Source organism: Corvus brachyrhynchos, unplaced genomic scaffold (assembly GCF_000691975.1).
Source record: "Corvus brachyrhynchos isolate BGI_N302 unplaced genomic scaffold, ASM69197v1 scaffold101, whole genome shotgun sequence".
NCBI lineage: Eukaryota > Metazoa > Chordata > Aves > Passeriformes > Corvidae > Corvus > Corvus brachyrhynchos.
The window spans coordinates 3,971,401-3,992,127 of NW_008237239.1; the positions used below are offsets into that span (position 1 = coordinate 3,971,401).

The 20,727-nt window shown below is 39.3% G+C and overlaps 1 protein-coding gene and 1 long non-coding RNA gene across 4 annotated transcripts in view; one reads left to right on the top strand and one right to left on the bottom strand.

Annotated features, from left to right (window-relative positions):
• The window catches only part of DENND1B (DENN domain containing 1B), a 170,522-nt gene that overhangs the window by 111,980 nt on the left and 37,815 nt on the right, over positions 1–20,727 (bottom strand). For all 3 annotated transcript variants that reach the window (XM_017729713.1, XM_017729712.1, XM_017729711.1), the window contains exon 3: positions 1,515–1,558. In XM_017729713.1, the coding sequence (XP_017585202.1) occupies positions 1,515–1,558 (44 nt within the window). The remainder of the gene's footprint in view (positions 1–1,514; positions 1,559–20,727) is intronic.
• Positions 2,241–3,058, top strand: LOC108445559. Its single transcript, XR_001860451.1, has 2 exons — positions 2,241–2,489; positions 2,659–3,058. It is a non-coding gene; the product is annotated as an uncharacterized LOC108445559 (long non-coding RNA).

A 20,727-nucleotide genomic window follows, 5' to 3' on the forward strand; every position in this document is an offset into this window, starting at 1 on the left:
CAGCTGAGACACAATGTGCAGGCACAGGTTTTTCGGAGCCCAAAGGCAGAGAGCTGCCTGAGGCCTCTGGTTTTTATAGATTAGGTATGTCTATTGCATCTTTGTATGATTCCCTTCCAGTCTTTAGTGGGCTTCATCTTCTAATCATTTTTCTACACCAGCTGTTCTTTGAATAACCTTCGACTTGCTGAATAAGCTCCCATTTTTCTTCATACATAATTTGTCTTTTCTTTTTTTTTTTTTCTTCTTTTTTTTTTAAGATCAAGTCTTTCTTGGGGAAGAAACAAAAAAAGAACAAAACAAACTAGAAAAAAAGAATTTAAATGACAATGAAGATGATCATTCTGCAGCCAGGATAATTATCAAAACTTGCTGAATGCCTAGCTGAGAACGTGTAACAGCACGCTTTGCTCATTTGTCACTGTTTTACAGGCTGCACGTTTCTGACTGATGCTATTCCCTAACCAGACATCCTACCTTCTATGTTTGTATATTTATTCCTTTCATCATGAATCACCTTATAGCTGTCTTTATAGAATCTTGTATTACTGATTTAAAAAAAAAAAAAAAAAATCAGCAATTTATCAACATCTACTGTACAACAACATTTCCAGATCATCCACTGTGGTGATATTACCAATGAAAAATATGTTTGCCTCAGTATTAGTATAAAAACAAGAGGCAAAAAAGCCATTGAGACAGAGATATTTATTCTATTTAGTAGTTTTATGTATTTTCTTTTAGTAAAATAAAAATCCATGCAAGAAACTCTTGTAAAAGTTGCTGAAATAATAAAATTCAGTAATTTCATTAAGGTTTAATAGTAATAACTTTCACAAAATAGTCATGGGGCAAAAAACCCAACACACTAATTAATAGCTTGCTGTCACTACAAACAGTGAAATAATCCATCAGTCCTGTATGTATAAACTTTCCTTTGAGGATTAATTATAGATAGAACATAGGATTTTCATGCTTTCAGAATCAGTAACTTTAGATCAGTCTCTTATAAGGGTCTGAGGATTTTTTTTTTTCCCCAAGCAAGTAACTAGGGTATCTCTAAAATATTATTAACTAACTATCTAAAACCTTGTATTGGAAAGGATTAAAGAAATGGAATGCACACATTCTGACATTAAAAGGACATACATGGGTAGCTCTTCAACTTTTTTGTTCTGGTGGTTTTTATAACACCAATGTTTGGCAAAGTTTTACTGATAATTTTTTCCACATTTTCAATACCACGACAGATAAAAACCCAACGTGTCCAACAGGACCACCTGATAAAATACTCTATATCAAAAAAAAGGTGATACAGAGAATTAGCACGACATTCCATGCTCTACAACTGCTGTTGCATATTCCTGTCACAAAGGCAATCTAATCACCAAGCCACCAGTTGGGTGAAGGCTTCCACCCCACCATCATTAGCATCTGCCTCTCCACAGCTGAATAGAAGAGCTTTTTTTATTATTATTCTAACATAAAAAAAAGTTCAATCTCATGTTTCCAACCTGGTCTCCAAAGTCCTCCGGGAACTTCCACAGTACCACTGGATCTGTAAATAATTGACAGACAGCATTAATCAGAGGCAAAGGAACAGAGTATTACAGTCAGAGTACATTAATATTAAAGAGAGGGTCAGCTTAGCGTCAAGCTTTGAGGCAAGTGCAAAAATGTATCTAAAAACCAAGGAAGATACTGGATTATTAAAAAGACTTATTTCATATTTATGAAACTGTATGTTTATTGTTCTACATATGGCAGCAGGTTATAATGTACTGAACTATTTTCATATTCTTTTTTTTTCTGGAATACATCATTTTTTAAGCACATTTAATTTTCACTGTTTAATTCAATTAAGAAGTAAGAGATATAAAACCTCTTTCCATCCCAGGAAAAAAGAACATAAAATTATAAGGGAAAAAAAAGGCCTTTACAAAAGTACAGAAAAACATCCTTTGTGATTTTAAAAGTAGTACTAATGTAACCAGGATTCTTAAGGAGGAGCTCAGAAGAGCTAGTTAGTTTCAGTATTTTCTGTTCAGAGCCACTTAAAGCCAGCATTTCAATAATACCTCGAAGTTTTCATTAACCTCTTGTAAACTGCTAATTTTAAAAATAATCACTGTTACTTAGGCTACATATTAGTCTACACTTAATATTGCTTTGAAAGCCTCTAAAACAACAACCTGAGCCATAACCTTTCAACAAAAAACCAAATTATGCTCTTCATCCTCCCCCCCCCAGCTTTTAATCTCCTTTGACACAAAACCTTCCGGAGGTGCTACGGTTACACGGCCACAAACACCCACGAAGCCTCACAGGCTTCTAAAGAGCAGATTAGCAGCCGTGTTTGTCCACCTGCTAACAGCGAATTATCCATCTTCCTGCAAGGAAGACCCAGGTCAGGCCAGACCCACCACTGACCACGCAGCCAACGGCAGCTCGGGGTGCCAAGGGCAGGAAAACGAAGGAGAAACACAACAGTAAGTGCCAGGAGACACGGCCTGATGGGAACTGCCAGATACTGTCTACCTCAGGAGCTGCTGGATTCCTGTCTTCCAAGGAGCCAGTATCTGGGAAACTATTCAGATTTCCACTTCAGGCTCTAGCACCGGCCCTGTGTAGTAACTCAAATTTCCTTCTCGCTGTTAGCTTTGACATCAGAACCACAGCGTTCTCCACTTCTGGCAAAGTACGGACGGTCAGCTCTTCTTCATGGTCCCACATGTTTGCTGCTGCAAACTGGAGATTTAATGAGGAGGGAAACGCCACTGATGGTGCTGTCATTCCCAGCTGCTGATCTGAAATCCTACTATTCAGCACGGAGCTGTTGCACGCGTGCGTTTGCCGCTGGCCCAACCACGGGGAGCTGGAGAATGGAGTCAGCATTTCTCCTTCACTCCAGAACAGATGTCAAGCCAACAGTGGAACGTGCATTCCAAACGTGTTACAAAATTCAACCTGTCAACCAACTCAATGCAATTTAGAGCTAATTTGTATCTAATTCAAATTTAAGTAAGATTTTCAATAAAAATGGAGGCATTTGATTCTACTTGTTGGATTCTACTTCTTTTTTCTCCTAAGAACATCCAGGAAGGGTTCTGCAGCTATTATTTAATAAAATGTATGTATTTTGCACAAGGAATCTTCCTCCATCTACTTTACGGAGCAAGAACTTTTGAAGGTGGATATGAAACAAGAGGTAAGAGGCTACGTCTATAAAAATATGACAGCAAATAAATACAGGTATTTACAACAGAGACCTTTTTTTCCCCCATTTATTTTGTGCATATTTAAATTGCAAACATCTCTATAATGACCAGGTACAAGAGGAGTTTGACTATCCTGTAAGGGAGCTCGTTTTTTATTCCAAATTAGTATCATGAAAAAGAAAACAATTACATATCAACAGCTATCCCTGATAAATCCAAGGAGTCACAAGCATGGTAACATATCAAAAAATTGATGTTAAGTGATTCATAAATTACTTGCTAAAAAGCATTGAAAACTTGCAGAATCCAAAAAATACTTTAACAGAGCTTGTAAATCCAATGCCATATGTCCACGAACATTTCAGGCATAAACTTCTCTTCAAAAGAGCAATCCCACTGCACTCCCACTACCAGGTACTTGTTGGTGAAGCTGTAGCACTGTCTGTCTCCTGCTGGTACAGACTTTCACAGCTACACTGAGCCAGATGAGGGAACTGACCGAGATCAAACCAACTGTCTGAAACTTTTCAGGTCAGCGTTAACTAGATCAGTTCCCCAAAACCATTTGGTTTATGCCAGAAAAAAAGGAACAAAAACTGGGGAATAGGGAGTTGTGGTGAGAAGAAAGCAGGACTGCTTTGTGCGGCAGCATTCCAGCCTCAAGCATTTGCTACAGCTCATGCAATACAAGCTGGTTACCAGCTGCGTCTAGTTCCGTTTCTTATCACCCATTTCTTGTTCACAACTTCCCAAGTCTTGCAGTACCATTTATAGTTGCTTCTACTGCAAAACCTAAGCGCTGTGGCCTGCGAGGAGGCGAGGGGACCGCTCTGCAGGGAGGCCGGGCTGCCAGAGCATCGCCAGCCAGGAGCTTGGCAACATCACCTTTTCCCAGCAATGAAGCCAGGCAGATGATTTTGGCAGATGTGAAGCACAGTTACATGAGAAACATTTAGTATAGCGAATGCTTTAGCAACACAGTAACAAAATTACTGGGGTTTCTGAAATCGGACAGAAACGTAATTTCTTTCCTTCACTCTCCTTAGTGCAAATGTAACTGCCAGGCTTCAAAATAGGAAGCAGATCGCAATAGCAAAACCTCCAGGTGTTGTTTTAAAGGTCACAGTCATTAGCAAAGTACAATCTCAGAATTAAGCAAAACTTTGGGTTTGGGGTCAAAACATGGGTAAAATTTACACCTCAGCGAAGTGCCAAATGGAGCTGAACAGCATTTCACAAGGCCACCCTTTATCTACAGGCAACAAGATCAACAGCTCCAATAAGTTCTTTTGGTGCCCTGATATCCTAACAGCTAAAAAACCCTACAGCCTTAATGTAGGGTCCTGCTCAGCTTGCCATCTTCACTTCATACTAAGGCTCTCTCATACCACTCCAGTCTCACTTGAAATGGTAAAAACAAATCTAAAGTAAATTCCAGTTCACTTAACTATAGGTACAACAACATTTACTTTCATACCGTGAAAGGATGTTTATATCATGAGAGAATAATTAAATTCATGTGATCTAAACAGGAAAAATAATGATTTTAATACTCCATCATGAAAACAAAAAAGAGCCAACATTTAAAAAAATATTCCTAACTCAATCCAAGAAAAACAATTGGTGCTACACTCAGCAAAAATTACACGCCTTCAAGACGTGTCCAACTGCTTTGAGCTGGGTTTTGCAGCTGTTATTACTGGCCTTTAACTGGTTATTTTAGTAGGTACTTGCCATACATTTATTAAGTAAGAAAATCTGATGTGACTCGTGCTTCAAAAAGAAAAGTTACTATATTCTTTTTATGCCTTTACTCTCTGAAACCAAACCCTAACACCTATAAAAAGCCTCAGGATTTTATTATAATTATCCAAGTCTGGGATTGGGCTTTTTTTCAAAAGATTATGTTGGTTTCTGCTTTTGGAGCTAGGCTCAGGCAGCATCTGAAACATCTTTGTGGCAACTTCTCAAAAGTGCTGCAAAGGAAGAAACAAAAGGGTACTGATTTAGAAATAAAAAGAGAAAGTATAATCCAATTCTGCAACTTTATGCACTCTATCTTCAGGTTTACAAAGACTGAATTTTCTTTTCCCTGAGGATTACTTTCCAGATACCCCATCTGATCTGGCAATGTTAGGTCAATTTTATGCTGATTTTATGGATGAGAGGATGAGAATCATTCAGAAATAGCTGTTGTTATCATCAGCTGAGAAACTACTAAATTTCCCCTCATTTTCTTTTTCTAACAGACTTCTCAGGATAAATGGTTTGCACCAATTCTAAGTAAAGGTAGCAGTAAGAGGAAATTGTCAAGTGCACACATAAAATAATTTGTGTGTTACATGTATAAATGTAGATACTGTTGCATGTGTAAATGGATATTTCCATGTACAGACTCCGCTTTTTCCTATGCCTACCACGTCCAGGATGTAAATCTCAACACCTGCCAGTAACGCATGAAAATTGTTTTGCTAAATATCCTGCAACATTGGAAAGGACATCTCCCTTGGAACAAGTCAGACAAGAGACAATCATGGAAAGGTTTGATGAGGTACCAAAAGAGTGCAGTATAATTACAAAGAGGGAAGCGAGTCACATGCAATGCTTAAAAAAGTAGTACTCAAGATGATGTAATCTAGAACTGCTCCAGAAGACAAATGCAGGCAAGTGTGACACACACTAAGACAAGAGGAAAACATATGCATATCCTCAAGGTAATTTCTCTCCAAAAATCTATTCTTGTAGAGGCAAGGTCATAAAGCATGTCATCTGTACTTTTAGGAAAACAACTGCTAAAACAGTTTAGCTTCTGTAACAAATCTGAGAAAATACAAAGGTACTATTTCTCATGACAGAGTAGATTAGAGAAGCAGTGCATTCTAAACTATGGAGGGAAAAAAAAAAGAAATCTTTCTGAGGCACAACTTTCCCAAAAACTAACAAGTTAAATATACTCTAAAAATACTCTTCATAATCATCGAGCTTGCAGATTATAAATGCCACCCAAAAATACAACAGGATAAGGTAATTAGCACACACTCAATATTTGGTAATGGAACAGAAATTACAAACACATGCTGAGAAACATCATCTCGGGTAATTCTCTTGATAGCAACAGAGAATATTTCAGACACAAAAACACAGCCAAGGTAAAATGAAACAGATTAATTAAGTAGTCCAATATTCTGGAGAGAGAAGGAATCTTCATCCCTGTTGGCTGTACTTAACAGAACAGACAAGAAGACTGCCAAGCAGTGTTGGTCGTGCCTTCGGACAGAGGAATGGACTAGATGACTGCTCAGCATCCCTCCAGTTGTATTTTCTCTGATGCTATACAGATATTCATTGGAAAAAAGCTGTCAGTGCAGAGGGGAAAGAAGAGACTGGGGCCAGGAGTTAAGGGGGTGGGAAAGATATATAGTGAGGAAAAGACAGGCAGCAAAACAAAGCTTATTGCAGACTGTTCTTCTTTCATGTCTGGAAAAAACAAGAAGTGCCACATTCTTTTCCTTAGGTGAACATATGAATGCAATTAATAAAGCTGAAATTATCTATCATTATCTCAGGGAACAGCTTTATAAACGCACATTTAAGCAATAAGCAGAATGGATTTTTTCAAAGTAGTTTTTAGGAATAAAAATTAGTTCTCCAAACCAAGTTTATGATACTGCTATTGTTCAAAAACAAAGGCCTCTTACATACTTAAGATAATTTTCCAGAAACACTCAACAGTAATTTTAGTGATGCCTTTGTATCAATATAGTATTTAATACTCAACCAAATCACTACAACAGTGATTCAGAAACAAAATAAGAGATGAACCACAATGTGCAACCCAAGGGTTTTTACAGATGAAATAATCTAATGAAAAAACCAGCATTCACATAAAAAAATTACTTCTTGCAAAAAAAGACTTCTGTATATCATATTAAAATCCACCTGTTAACAGTTTCATACATGAAGTACCAGAGACAGAGTAGAATGGGAGGCCCTGCTGCCAGAAGAGCTGGGTACAACAGTGGTCTTCAGCTCCCTGGTTTGGGGGATCAAAGTGGAGTGCCAGCCAGCAGCAGGCAGAAGAAGAGCAGGATGCCGTGGAAAAGGGGAGAAGAAGGGAGTTATAGTATTTTCCAAGCATCAGTAATCAAAAGAAAGAACAAGGACAAAATACATTGAAGCAATTTGATTTTAAAAAAAGTGAAACTAAGGAACGGTCACTAACTTCTCAGGCACCTAAAACCTGTCAGATTAAAGATAATATGCAAGCGAGGATGCCACTACAGAAAATACCTGAAAGTACACTTTAATGCAAATCACGTAGCAAAAGAAAACCTTTTTACAAAACTACATCAAATCTCAACAATCCAGTGCCTTCAGCCTTTTTACTCACACTTTACTCACAAGTGTGCCTTCCTAAATTGCCTCCACAATTTCATACAGTTCCTACGTCAGCAAACAGCAAGGGAACGAGGCAAAAATGATGTCATTGACAACATCAGTTACAGAAAAACATTAACGAGTTTCAGTAATTGTATTTGCCAGCTTTTCCTGCCATATATTACTACACTGAGATTCCTCTGGGTCTCTAGGTGGTCTTCGCCTTTCAAAATAAGCCACAGCATGGTCACAGCACAGGAGTCCAGTGTCTCCAGTCCCCTCTCCCTCACCCACACCAGTGGCCCGTGCCTTGTCTTCAACTGATTCTAAAAAGCTCCTGCCCCATTTTGAAAAATTATTTAGGCATTAAAGGTACCCATCTCACACTGGCATCAAAGGTGATATTTGGAATGTGTGACTTTTGACATTTTTCCTTCCAACTTTTCTCATAGAAAGTGAAGTGCACACTAAATGACAACAGACAACATACTGACCTTTGTGAAATGGAAAATGGAAAATAACAGTATAGTAGCCTCAGTTACAGTCACTGTAGGTGTTATCTGTAAGTCTTTGTGACTGTACATTTGCCAATCAGAAATGTGATTTTTGTATCAGGTTCAGAAACATAATTACAAAGACCTTACTGGCAAGATGAAAATATCTTCCTTCCACAAGGAAGCTTTTCCTAAGGAACTGTTTTTAACTGTAGTAGTAACAGCTGCAATTGAAGTAGTTTCTGTGGGACGTGTGCTCCCAGTCACAAGTAGAACAATTACTCATGGACTTATCAATTGGCTCAGAATTTAATTATATCTTTCTATAAACATATAATACTTAGCAAATGATTTCAGGATACCAGTGCTCACACCATGTTTGCAGAAATCCAGAATTTTGTTTCTAATACATGGGAAAACAAAGGTACAATCCGTAACTATAAGAGTCACTCAGCCCTTAACAAAAACCACACACACAACATGATCTTCTCTACTCCCCACAAAAACCACTTGTGCTTGAAGTGAGTGGGTCCAGTTCAGTCAGCCCCTCACAGCATCACAACGTCACGGCAACTCCACAGCTTTGAGCTGCCGGTCGTTGCTGCCCCACCAAGCCCCACCAGTTCACAATCCAGACTGAAGTGTGAGAATCTCACGTGTTTACATCACACTGCAAAGCCACACACGAGATTTGCTGATTGTACAGTTTATCACAAAATTATTTTCAAATATTTCTACTTTTAAACTTATGTGACAAAGGTTCCTCCAGGTATTCAGAAATATGAGAATGGTGTGCAAATACTGACCTCCCAACTAATCACATGCAAGGTTCAGCCAAGTACATTGTAGAGAAGCAGGACTTTGTCAGGTTTTGGACCTGAAACTTCCTCCAGTGTTTCAGATTTCCCTGTCTGTAAGGCACTTGGGCTAGGAAATAAGTACTTCTACCCCTTCTACAGGCAGGTAGATGGTTAAAAATTCTAGCCACAACTTGACATCTCCTTCAGAGCTGCAGATCAATCCCTTTTTGCCCAAGAATTTGTCCCACTGAAGGACAGAGCAGTAAGTCATTTCAGCTTACCAGAGAGAGAAAGAAAGGGTCCTTTTGGCTGCAATGCTATTAGCCATGCTTCAGGCTAAAACCTTAATCAGGGTGAGAGTTCATTGCACAGATAGTGCACAGATAAAATGAGTATGTTCAGCCTTTATTTGGTCTCTTCATGAGATAAGCAGGGGTTTCTTCTACCTGGTAAGTCTTTAGAATGACCTTGTAAGTATGGCAACAACTGCATGCCTTTAGAAGCTGTGGTGTAATTCTTAATTTTCCTACTTCTAACTTGTAACTGTGAGTGAAACATGAGAACAAGGATCTAAGAACTGAGGTAGCAGAAGAAGAAGCAAGTGAGCACCACATATATCTTAAGTCATTGCTAATGTTTAAGGAGGGTTTATAAAACAAAATACTTTTGCTGTCACTGGGTCTCTTGTTCAAAGAAATTTAAAGGAGACAGGCCATGCTGTGATCGACTGAAATGAACAATAACTGAAAAGAGTAAGACTAAGGGCATTCACCTTTGCAACCAACATAAGTTTTACATCTCACCCTGTAAGAATGAAAAAGTAACTTGCCACACTCCCTTGCAAACAGACATTGTGCAGGGGTTTCTTTGTTTTAAATGAAGATATGGGACTTAAAGTTCTTAAAAAATATTGTGGGCTACATGAAATTTTCCTACATTAGGAAATACACAATATTGATTTTGAGGAAGATCTAGAAAAGTTCAAGTCCATTATTACCAAGCAAGATGTACTAAGTAAATCAGGAAGAAGCAAAACTCCTGCCCTGCCAAAGACACTGGAGATGGACCATCACTTGCTCTCCCACGTCAGTGATGTCTGACCAGAAACAACCATTTTATCTCCTAGAGTACACTGTTATATTTGCTTTGTGAAACCCCCACACACTGCATTTAGAAAAATCAAAAACCTTTTGGCACATGACAAAAACTACATCTCAGTACATATGGATACCTGAGTTACTGCTTCCTGATTTACTTCAAGAAATACAAATTTGGTGTCAGCTTGGACATGAAAGCAGGGATATATGTGAGCCTGTAAAGCAAACTGATCGGTTACAGAAAACACAGAATGATATCCAAGCCATTTTTGATAGATATTTTCCAAAAATAACACAAAAATAAATCCTACATTAGAGTTAACATGCCTTAACAAAATAAATTAAAGCAATTAAAAATTAAACCAAAATCTTAATCCTTCTGCAAGTTTTTTTCTCTAAGGAGAAATTAGTCCAGTCCTTAGCTACTTCAAGAAAAAATGACTGTTGCAGGGGAACACCCTCTTGGCCAAAGATGATATAATGACTATCTATTTACATCACTTCTTGCCCGAACAGTGCAGCAACATTCCTTCCACTTTCCTCTGGTGAGGACCACATCCTGGGCACAGCCCAACTGTCAGTACTTGAGGGCACGACTTCCCTCTAAATTATGCCCCTTGCCTTAAATACTGACTAGCACAAGCAATAAAATGTGATTACTCAATAATTAACAGGTAAACAACTACCTATTACTCAGTAAGTTACAGGGACAGATTACCTAAAGGCCACAGCAATAGTGGAATACATAATATCTTGGAAAAGCAATCCCACTGACACTGTCTTTACAACCAAGGACAGCTACAGGGAGAAGGGGTTAGCTTCTCTGTTCACTGTTCTATTCTAGATTATTTAAGACATTTCATTTAATTAATATAGATACTACTGTATCATATATTCACCCCATCTCTGTGATCATGCTGTGAAACAAGACTCGGAATTGTGCAATGATATGCTGCTTATGTGTGAGAAGGAATGAAAATAATTGTACATTACAAAAGCATAGTTTCAAATTCTTTATCCTTTTTTCATTCTCCAATTACAAATAGCATTTTCTACATGAAATGCAGACCTGTCACATTTTGCTTACTGGCTGTGGTAGGAATGTACGGAAGTAGAACAGCACTGGTAACCAGAACCTCGCCTGGAAGATTCCTACTCCTCTGAACATCTCCAGCATTACAGCTAAAACATATCTAACTTCAAAACCTATAATTATATAAACCAACATTTCATAATTTTATATATGTAAATTAGAACAATCACAAACCTTCTTAGTTACACAAAGCTCTAAAATTCAAGCAACCATGTTGATTAGCCATAGTACACAGAGTTTGCTATATATGCAAACAGTTCACAGACTTTCATTTTAAAATAAGTATTTTCTAGCATATTCTGATTCAGTGTTCATTTTAATCTTTGTTGTTCATGACACATTAAGCCAGAACAAAGATGAAGGAGCACTGATCAATAAGCACAAACCTTTTTATGCGTTTCCTTTCCATCTTACCCCAAATCTATTTTAATATCATCAGGGGGAAAAATAAAACTCATCAGTCACCTGATGGAGTAATTCAAAACTTAACCAAACAGGGCTAATGGGTGAGAATTGAAATGAAAACACCTTGACAAAGAAAGCAATTTCTTTTCTTCGCACTCTTCAGAAGCTGTGGGTGATCGCTGTAATCCAACCATCAACAGCGAGGGGCCATCTGTCCCAAGAGCCCTCCACGTGAGCAAGAATCAGCAAGAAAAAAATTTTAGAGGCTGGCCCACATGCATTCAGCCCCGATATATCTATGGCAGGCAGCATGCAGCTGAAAATAAGTGTTTTGACATTTTTCCCATACCAATCCTTAAAAGTCAACACTAAACTTTTGATAAGAACAAAACACAAAAAGCAGGTTAAGAGGTTGCTAACAGAAAGATCAGTGTTACACCAACAGCTGAGATCTCCCCTGACATGAAGCACTCATGCTTTAGTATCCAAGAGCCATGTTCAGAAAAAAAGGCTACAGAAAACAACCTTTACACTTGCATTTATGTTACAAGTCCCCTCTAGAATTAGTTTTTGCAGCTAAAGAAGATTTACCAGTCTCTTACCAAACCATCCTCACAAAATCACCAAACCTTGGGTTTCTTCCATAGAAAACAAACAAAACATTAAGAAAGGGTCTACCAGACATTTCCAAGGCACCAACCACACACAATGCATGACCCAGGGGCTCAGGCAGAGGCACTGTGGCTTTGACACCTGACTTCCCAGGGAAAAGAGATCATTCTGATCCCCACCAAGGACTGACCTCCCAGAACTGGAGGAGAAGAGGCTTCATGTCACACCCTCCCAGGAATGTTCCCAAACTGGGCACTTTTACCTCACTAAGCCTCTTAAAAGGCAACACCACACATGGCAGAAGGCTAATGCAATTTATTTCTTCTTCATTTTCTAACTGAAAAATATATTGATCTTTTAGCAAAATAAACTCTGACATACCTGCAACTCTCTGCACCCTTCTCTCCATCTGTTTCAAAAGTCTGAAGAGTCATAAAGTGGATAGAGAGGGCAGGAAAAAAAATGTATTTTTTTTGTTGAGCTGCATTAACAATATTGGTCCCTTGCTGCTTCAACAGAGGTAGAACACAGACCCAGCCAGCAGCACACTGGAAATTAGAAGAAGCACACTGTTTTTTCAGTACTGCCAGTTATCTGTTGCCTGACCTCAAGTCAGTTATTTCAGGTTCCCAAACACCATGAGGCCTTGGAAAAACTAATTTTTTTTTTTATTATTATTCAGGAGAAAGGGCATTAAAAAAGGGACATTTCCAGGGGGGCCAAGTTCAGTTACTTTAAAGCATGAGCCACACAAATACATAAAACAAGTAAAAGCAAGACAAAGGGTTTTCTCACAGGTGTTTGCAGTCACTCAGGTCAAAATTCCCTATTATGCATTGGAGAGGGGTCAGCGAAACCAGAAACATAAACATCAACCCAAAATAAATAGAGGTTCTACCAGAATGGTCTTGTGTCTTGCAGCCCTCGAGGTACGAGATCTGGGTTCTCCATTAATAATCCCAAAGCACATTCAACAACTAGGAAAATCTCCAAGACATTTCTTGATATCACATACTTCAGTGATAAAACAGAAAAATAATACTATTTATTCAGAACAGCAAAGTAGAAGGGTGATGTAGATGCATGATTTCAATTTACATCCCAATAGAAAGTAACAGAGATGTGGTTGAAGTGCAACACTATTTTATCTTACAAAGCCGCAATGCCCGATGCCTGCTTTGTCCAGTGAAATCGCAAATAAATCATGCACAAAATAGTGAAAATTAATTTAACAGTGTGATAATAGCAGACAATATATTTCACTCCAACAGAAAAAGCTAAAGTTCAAAACAACACACTGAAATCGCATGGCCCATGAGGGGTCAGAACTCAACACATCCTGTGTAAATTGAGCCTTTCCAGAAGGCAAGGTCAGAAGCTGCCTTCTCCCATTTCAGCAGTCTGCATTCAAACTAGCTGTTCAAAAAGTATAAGAACTTTTTTGTCAGAAGCAGTTACTTCAACAAAGGCACCCTGCAAGGTAACACGGCTCCACTGGTGGGTGGGAGCCCCAGCCAGGCTGGCTGCTTTGCGGATTGGAAAGCCAGGACACACCAGCCAGGCACAGCAGGCTCCAGCTGGTCGGTCACCGCCTCACCGAGGCAAAGCAGCAGCCCAGGGAGTGCTCACCACCCTGCAGAGGAGAAAGGAGAAAGAAAACAGACCTGTACACACTTGGAAGAGCAGTGGGGTGGCTGCAGATGGGAAGATAAAGACTACAGGAAGGGAGCACTGCAGAATGATGGGCCATCCATATGCTTGAACTGAGCCTCTTAAATAATGAAGGTCTTCATTTTACTTTCCAAAAAGCATTGCAGCAGAAAGAAGTGAGATGAGGCCAGGGAAAGCATGGGTAATGCCTGTGTATTCACCATACAGCAGTCAAAAATATTAGCAAGGTGAAAAATGATATTATTACTATTGATGCGAAAGAACAATGAATTACTTATTAATAAATCAACAACAGCACAAATTAAGATTATGTCTCATCTGAAAACATCGATTTACCAAATAAATCTGATGCTAATATTTCAGAATGCACCAATAAACCTGCACAACAGTAACAGCTGTCTACGCACAGAATGCACAAGGAGCTAAAATATATGGCACTACATGTAACATTACACACTCTATTACGTTAATCTGTATGAAAATTTTCATTAAAAGTTCTCCTCCCAACTGCTGCCCTTCTCTCACTGCCCAATTTCTCCATGTTTGCATGAAAGGATTTGATGCTATTGGAAGGGCTGTATTATTCTGGCTTCCCTTTTCTATCTACTTCAGCTTCTTCCTTGACGCAGATGATTAAACGAACCCCAGATTTCCTACAAGCCCCACACCACTAATCACTTCCAGTCATTTTACATCCATGCTCTGTCCTCCTGCACATTCTCCATCTCCACCAGTAAGACTGCAGGTTCACCACTGGAAGGCTTTAAGAGGATGAGCTCAATGATCAGTACAGGTTGACAACAACTTGATAACTACACTGAGCTTTTCTCTTTATTCCTTGTTTTGTTTCTGAAAATGAAAGACCTTCACCTCCTGGAGCACAGCTGAGCTCTGTAAATATATGTAAGAGCCTAGACTGGCACAGTGTACAGTTAGAATCAATGCTAAAAGCTGAAAGCAAAATAATTTCTTATCTAAGGAAATTAAAGTCATGACTGGATGAGCCTAAGAAAACAGTATCATTGTCTCACTGGTCATTTATCAGGAAAATGAAAAAGGCTAAGAACACTAAGAATTAATCACAGGTGTCAACCAATCTTCATAAGACATGCAGAAGAATTTTTGGAGCCAGTTCCTGCATTAAAATACAGTATGCTGCAGCAAAAACCAATCACCACCCATGAGCATACACTTCTCATCAAGAACAATTCAATATGCAGCTAGACAAATCAGAAGTTGTTTTGCTTTAAGATCACTAATTCCATTTTTTTATTAATAAAGACTAATCATAATCACTCATGCTGAAAATTTCAGAATCAGTGGGGTAGAATACACTTGTAAATTACGTCTACATAAAATAAGGTATCTCCTTATAGCATCTTTTTAATTCATTGTTTTTATAATTAGTAAAAAAACTCCATGGGGCAGGAAAATATTGCTGCACTTTTCAAGTACTAAGACATACATTCTCTCTCAAGCATGCCTCAGATAACTCCTCTCTTATCTTGAGTCTTCCATCACTCTGATAAACGAAATCCCTGAACTTTCCAGAGCAGGGAAGATCCACTAATTTCTGAAAATACTAAAAATAGATTTCAAGAATCATGGATGTGCAAATATCACATCTTAATTTTAACAAGTTATCCCAAATGACTTATTATTGCTTAAATTCTTCATTCCTATCAAGCCCACAAAGGATTAGGCAAATTCCATAGAATAACATCCTGCCTCAAACTGTAAAGTGTATCTCCTTTCTTCAGGGCAAATTCTGTTTACTGTATTTATCAATGGTCTGGACGAGGGGATCATGTGCACCCTCAGTAAGTTTGAAGATGAAACCTAGTTGGGCAGGAGTGTTGATCTGCTGGAGGGCAGGAAGGCTCTGCAGAGGGATCTGGGCAGGCTGGATCCATGGGCTGAGGTCAACATTTTGAGGTTCAATTAGAGCAAAGTGCCAGGTGCTGCACTTTAGCCACAATAACCCCATGCAATGCTACAGACTGGGGCAGAGTGGCTGGAAAGCTGCCTGATGGAAAAGGACCTGGGACTGCTGGTTGACAGTGGCTGAACAAAAGCCAGCTGTGCACAGGTGGCCAAAGAGGCCAAGGGCATCCTGGCTTCAATCAGGAACAGTGTGGCCAGCAGGACCAGGGCAGGGGTTGTCCCCCTGTACTGGGCACTGGTCAGGCAGCACCTTGAACCCTGTGTTTGGCTTTGGGCCGATCACTTCAGGAAGGGCATTGAGATGCTGGAGAGTGTCCAGAGAAAGGCAATAGAGCTGGGGAAGGGTTTGGAACACAAGTCTGATCAGGAGCAGCTGAGGGAGCTGGGGGTGTTTAGCCTGGAGAAAAGGAGGCTCGGGGGAGCTTACAGATCTCTACACCTCCCTGACAGGAGGGTGTAGCAAGTGGGGGTCAGTCTCTTCTCCCAGGTGACAAGAGATAGGGCAAGAGGAAACGGCCTCAAGTTGTACCAGGGGAGGTTTAGATTGGATATTAGGGAAAAATTATTCATAGAAAAAGTTGTCAAGCACTGGAACAGGCTGCCCAGTGAAGTGAGAAGGTCACCATCCCTGAGAAGTATTTAAAAGACGTGTAGATGTGCTTTGGAATGTGGTTTAGTGGTGGAGCTGGCAGTGCTGCGTTAAGGGTGGGACTCAATGATCTTAAAGGGCCATTAAGGAAGAGGTTTGTATTCCTTTTCAAGATTGCAGACGAAATAATTATGGGGAATAAAACCTTTTATTTTCCAAACTTTGATAGAAGATAATGAAAGGTGCCTACTTTAAAATACATCAATATTTTAACTTCTGGTGCTTCCTCAAGGGCAGAAATGTCAGTCATTTTGCTTGAGAACACCATTTGAGCCCATCAAATTTGAAAAGCTGAAAAGATCACAATTCATAAAGTTACAAAACTAACCCATTAGGAGCAAGGCAAAAAGACTATAAAGGGTTTTTCATTTTACTTTCACTTAATAGCTATAGAAATCACCCACTCAGGTAATCCTAGCAAGAGCCACAATCCCAAGCCTTTCATTTAAGATTTATATAATAAACAACTCTGCATGTTCAACAAGGTCTCCACCAAAATGCTGTATTTTCAAATCAGTGAACCCAATAGAGTTTTTAAGGAATGCAAGGAAAATGAAGTCTTTTTTCTCATTTGAAGACATGTCTGATCATGGAAATACACTTAGTACCACCTTTCTGAGGAACTTACCCCTAAAACACTTAAAAAGAAGAAAGATGGATGTCTGTGAAATTGAGAAACAAAAGACTGAACTCAGCCAAGAGTCAGAGGATGCACAATGTCTGAGGCTGTGCTATTTCCAAGCACAAATAAAATCAAGCCTGTACCAAAATATCTTTCCCCCAGTGCTGAGAGGCCCTGGCACTGACTTGCTGAGGAACACTGCTGGTTCCTGATCACTTCTCTGAATGCAAGTGGCCTAAAGCTGTCCAGGCCATAAGCAAATGTTTGAAGATGTGACATGTGAAGAGGGTCAACAACAAAGCCTAGCTTTAATCCCTTTGTGTGGAGCAGGAAGAGGAATTTACCTCATACACACAGCACATCTACGTCCAGTGAAGTATAAAACTTCCAGAGGTGCACAAGCAAGGCATTATGTCTTCTTTGCTTTTTTGCATGCTGGGAGAGGCCGGGAGGGAGGTGAGCAGTGCTTCTCATGGGCTGGATGTAGTGAAGCACAAGGAATGGTTATATGCCAAGCAGCTTTAGTGCACCACGTGTATTAATCACTGTTGGTATCTTCTCCCAGCCTGAGCCAAGAGTAGCACAACCCTTTAGTCCAAACGGGTGGACCTGAGAATATGGGAGGCTTAACTATTAGCTAACATAACTTCCCTCATTTCTAATTGGATTGTGACTAAATTCCCAGCACTGATAATACCAAAATGAGATCAGAGGGGAAAGCCTCCATATTCCCTTTGCACAAAGATTGGAAACAGCTCTCCCCTGCTGTTGTACAATAGCACTGACCACCCAAAGATCCATGGCTTTAGCTAAAAGAGACCCATCTCACTGCCAGTTGAACACGTGTGAGGATGTGATTACTGTGATGCTTTACAAATTTCAAAAAAAGCCCAGAAACAGTGCAAATAGTTAGAAGGCCAAATACTAAATTATGTTAATCTACACAAAGGAAAATTAGAATAAAAAATTGTAAAAACAAAAGGACCTGATATGGGCTGAAGAAAAAGAGAGCAGAGTATCTGTGCTTTTGAGGACTGCTGAAAGATTCAATTTTGTTTTGGGGACCTCTTTATCAAGCATTTAAGAGAGCTATGCAAGTTCCAAATTCTATTGCAATGAACAACTAAGTCAGAGCATATCTTCAGACTTCCTTGCAGCCCATCAGAACTCCTGTAACTATTCCTGACACTCATTTGCTTGACCCATTTCTGATAAACAAAGAATGGAGTGCTTGAAGTATTTTTCCCCCTTGTTCGTCCCATTCTTCGCTAGTCTCTTGTTTTGTGGTCAGAGGTTAAACTGCTGACCTCTCACCTTCAAGGCAAGTTTTTCCCCCCTTCCATAAAAGGTTTTTCACAGTGTGCAGCATTCGGATTAGCCCCTATCCCCCTGAACAAAAGCTATGCCTTTGTACCACTGGTTTGGGCATGGAGTCCGTACATCAGAGGAAGCTGCTCCTACTTACCATTCACAATAACTATATTGTGAGGCCCCTCTAACGCCTCGTCTCTCAGTGTCTAGACTTTCACCCAACCAGCCAGCAAAAAGAAAATCCTGTCAAGCACTCAACTGAAAATTAACTATGGTATCCTGTTGTGAACCTGATGAAGACGTTATTTGAACATACGGTAAAACTTTCCATTGTTTAACATAAAGATAAGAGAAAAACTTTTAAAGCCCTGAGGTTTATATAGTCATAGGGATCAATTCACTCATGGGTCAGTAAATGCATTTTATAAGCAAGCAGCTATTGCTCATGTGTGTCTTTAAAATAATACACAGATTATTAAATCATACCCAAGGACCCAGCATTCTGGGTATTTGCAGAGCCTAATTTTATACTTATTATGAATACACTAAGGCAGAATTCAAGACAAAGAAAAAGAAATTGTATCTTCCAGAATTAACTGAAAATGTAACATCGCTCCTGCCCACTGTCCCACTTACCTTCAGCAAATAAAATAAAAGAAGTATAGCTACAGAAATATTTTGTGCCTTGCTGTATGAAACAAGGCCTGTAAGGAAAACTCTGGGCAAGACAGGGTATCTATAAAGTTGGGAGTGTGAACAAACCATTGAATTTTCCAGGGAAAAAAACAAAACAAACAAAAAACCACTGCAATGACTTGTATTTTGTTTCATTGCAACACTTGCATTGCTGTAGCATGAATAACACACAGTAGCAGGACAGTTTACTGAAGTGGACTAACACTAATAAAAATTTATTCTTTCACCTTGAGGAAAAAAAACCAACCAAACAAACAACAAAAAAAAAAAAAATATCACACCACAAGTAGGCCAGGTAAAAATAATCTAGATCTGAGCAATATTTTAGCATTTGAATATGCATATGATATATTTTGAAACTCTGAAAATAATTTATTATTGCAGAAAAACTGATGTTTGCATCTTCTTGGAATTCTTATGGCCTCTTTTGAGTGGATACTTGGAAAGAATTCTCTGGGTTTTGCTAGGAGAATAAGGCACAGCTGAGGAAATGCATCTCTCTCATCAATTTCCCCAATCTGTTTTGAAAAGAGAGCCAGAGTGTCTCAAAATAAGAGGCAAACAAATTGCTGTCTGGCATAGGTTGATTGATTAGGGGAACACAAGGGGGTGTGCTAGGTTTTTTGGGGGGGGTTGTTTGTTTTTTTTTAAAGTGTGTTTTATGCTGAAACAAGAAAGTGTGAAATCATCCTTGTCATAACAGGAAAAACAAAACAACAACGTTTATCCCTTACCAGCACCCCACAGTGCCTGGTCATGGCAGCAGCACATGGAAAGCAATAGGATTTGGGAGTCTGGACACAAATACAGCAACCCAGGAAGGGCCTAACAACAACCTCAGCTTTCTCAACAGGCAAACAAGGTTGGATTTGCAAAGGAAACAGAAATCAGGAAATAAAAACCTTCTCTGTCTTAAGGAATATCAGACATCAGGCACACGCCACTGTCTCACTCTGCCACACAGGTCAGTCACGCTTAGGAAGTATTTTAATGCTCCTTGTAATGCCCTTAAAAATTAAAAAAAACCCACACAGGATAGCTGTCAAACCTAGAGACTGCTGGTATTAATCTCTTTAGCTATAGAAGTACTTAAGTCAACCTCTGATGTTTTAGGCTCTGATCTTTCCCAAGACTGCCTGTCCTGCTTCCGAAGGAGAGATGTATTGCACACTGGAGTCACTGCCTGCAACACCTGCTGCACTGCCACAGGAGCACAAGCATCCTCAGGCTGGTACTGATCTACTTTTACCTGGAGATGCCACACAAACCCCATCAAATTATCACCAGTCTCCAAAAGTGATACTGAAAAACAGCAATACAAGCATTTACTGTACTTAAACTGAAAAGGATTGCCTTCTGCACCACTGATCAGATACGCTTCTGTTCCAGGTCCACTGCAATCTGCCTTCTTCACACACGAGGTCTTCTTGGGGTGAGTCAGCACTCTCTGAAGCTGACTAGTGATACACAGGAACCTAAGTCAACACCCCAAAACAATGCAGCTGTCACAGAAGACAAACTACAGAGGATCTAATACTATAATCCTGTTCATGGTACCAAAGAACTTGCTTATTTATAGCTATTGACTGAGAATGATTCAACAAGATGCACATTTTCACACATATGTAGGCCTGACGGAGAGGATACACATAAACTGATTTCAGAGAGACAAAATGTCTGAGAAGTAACAAATACAGAGCATAACTCAAGAACATGATAATTGAAATTGATTTTCTTA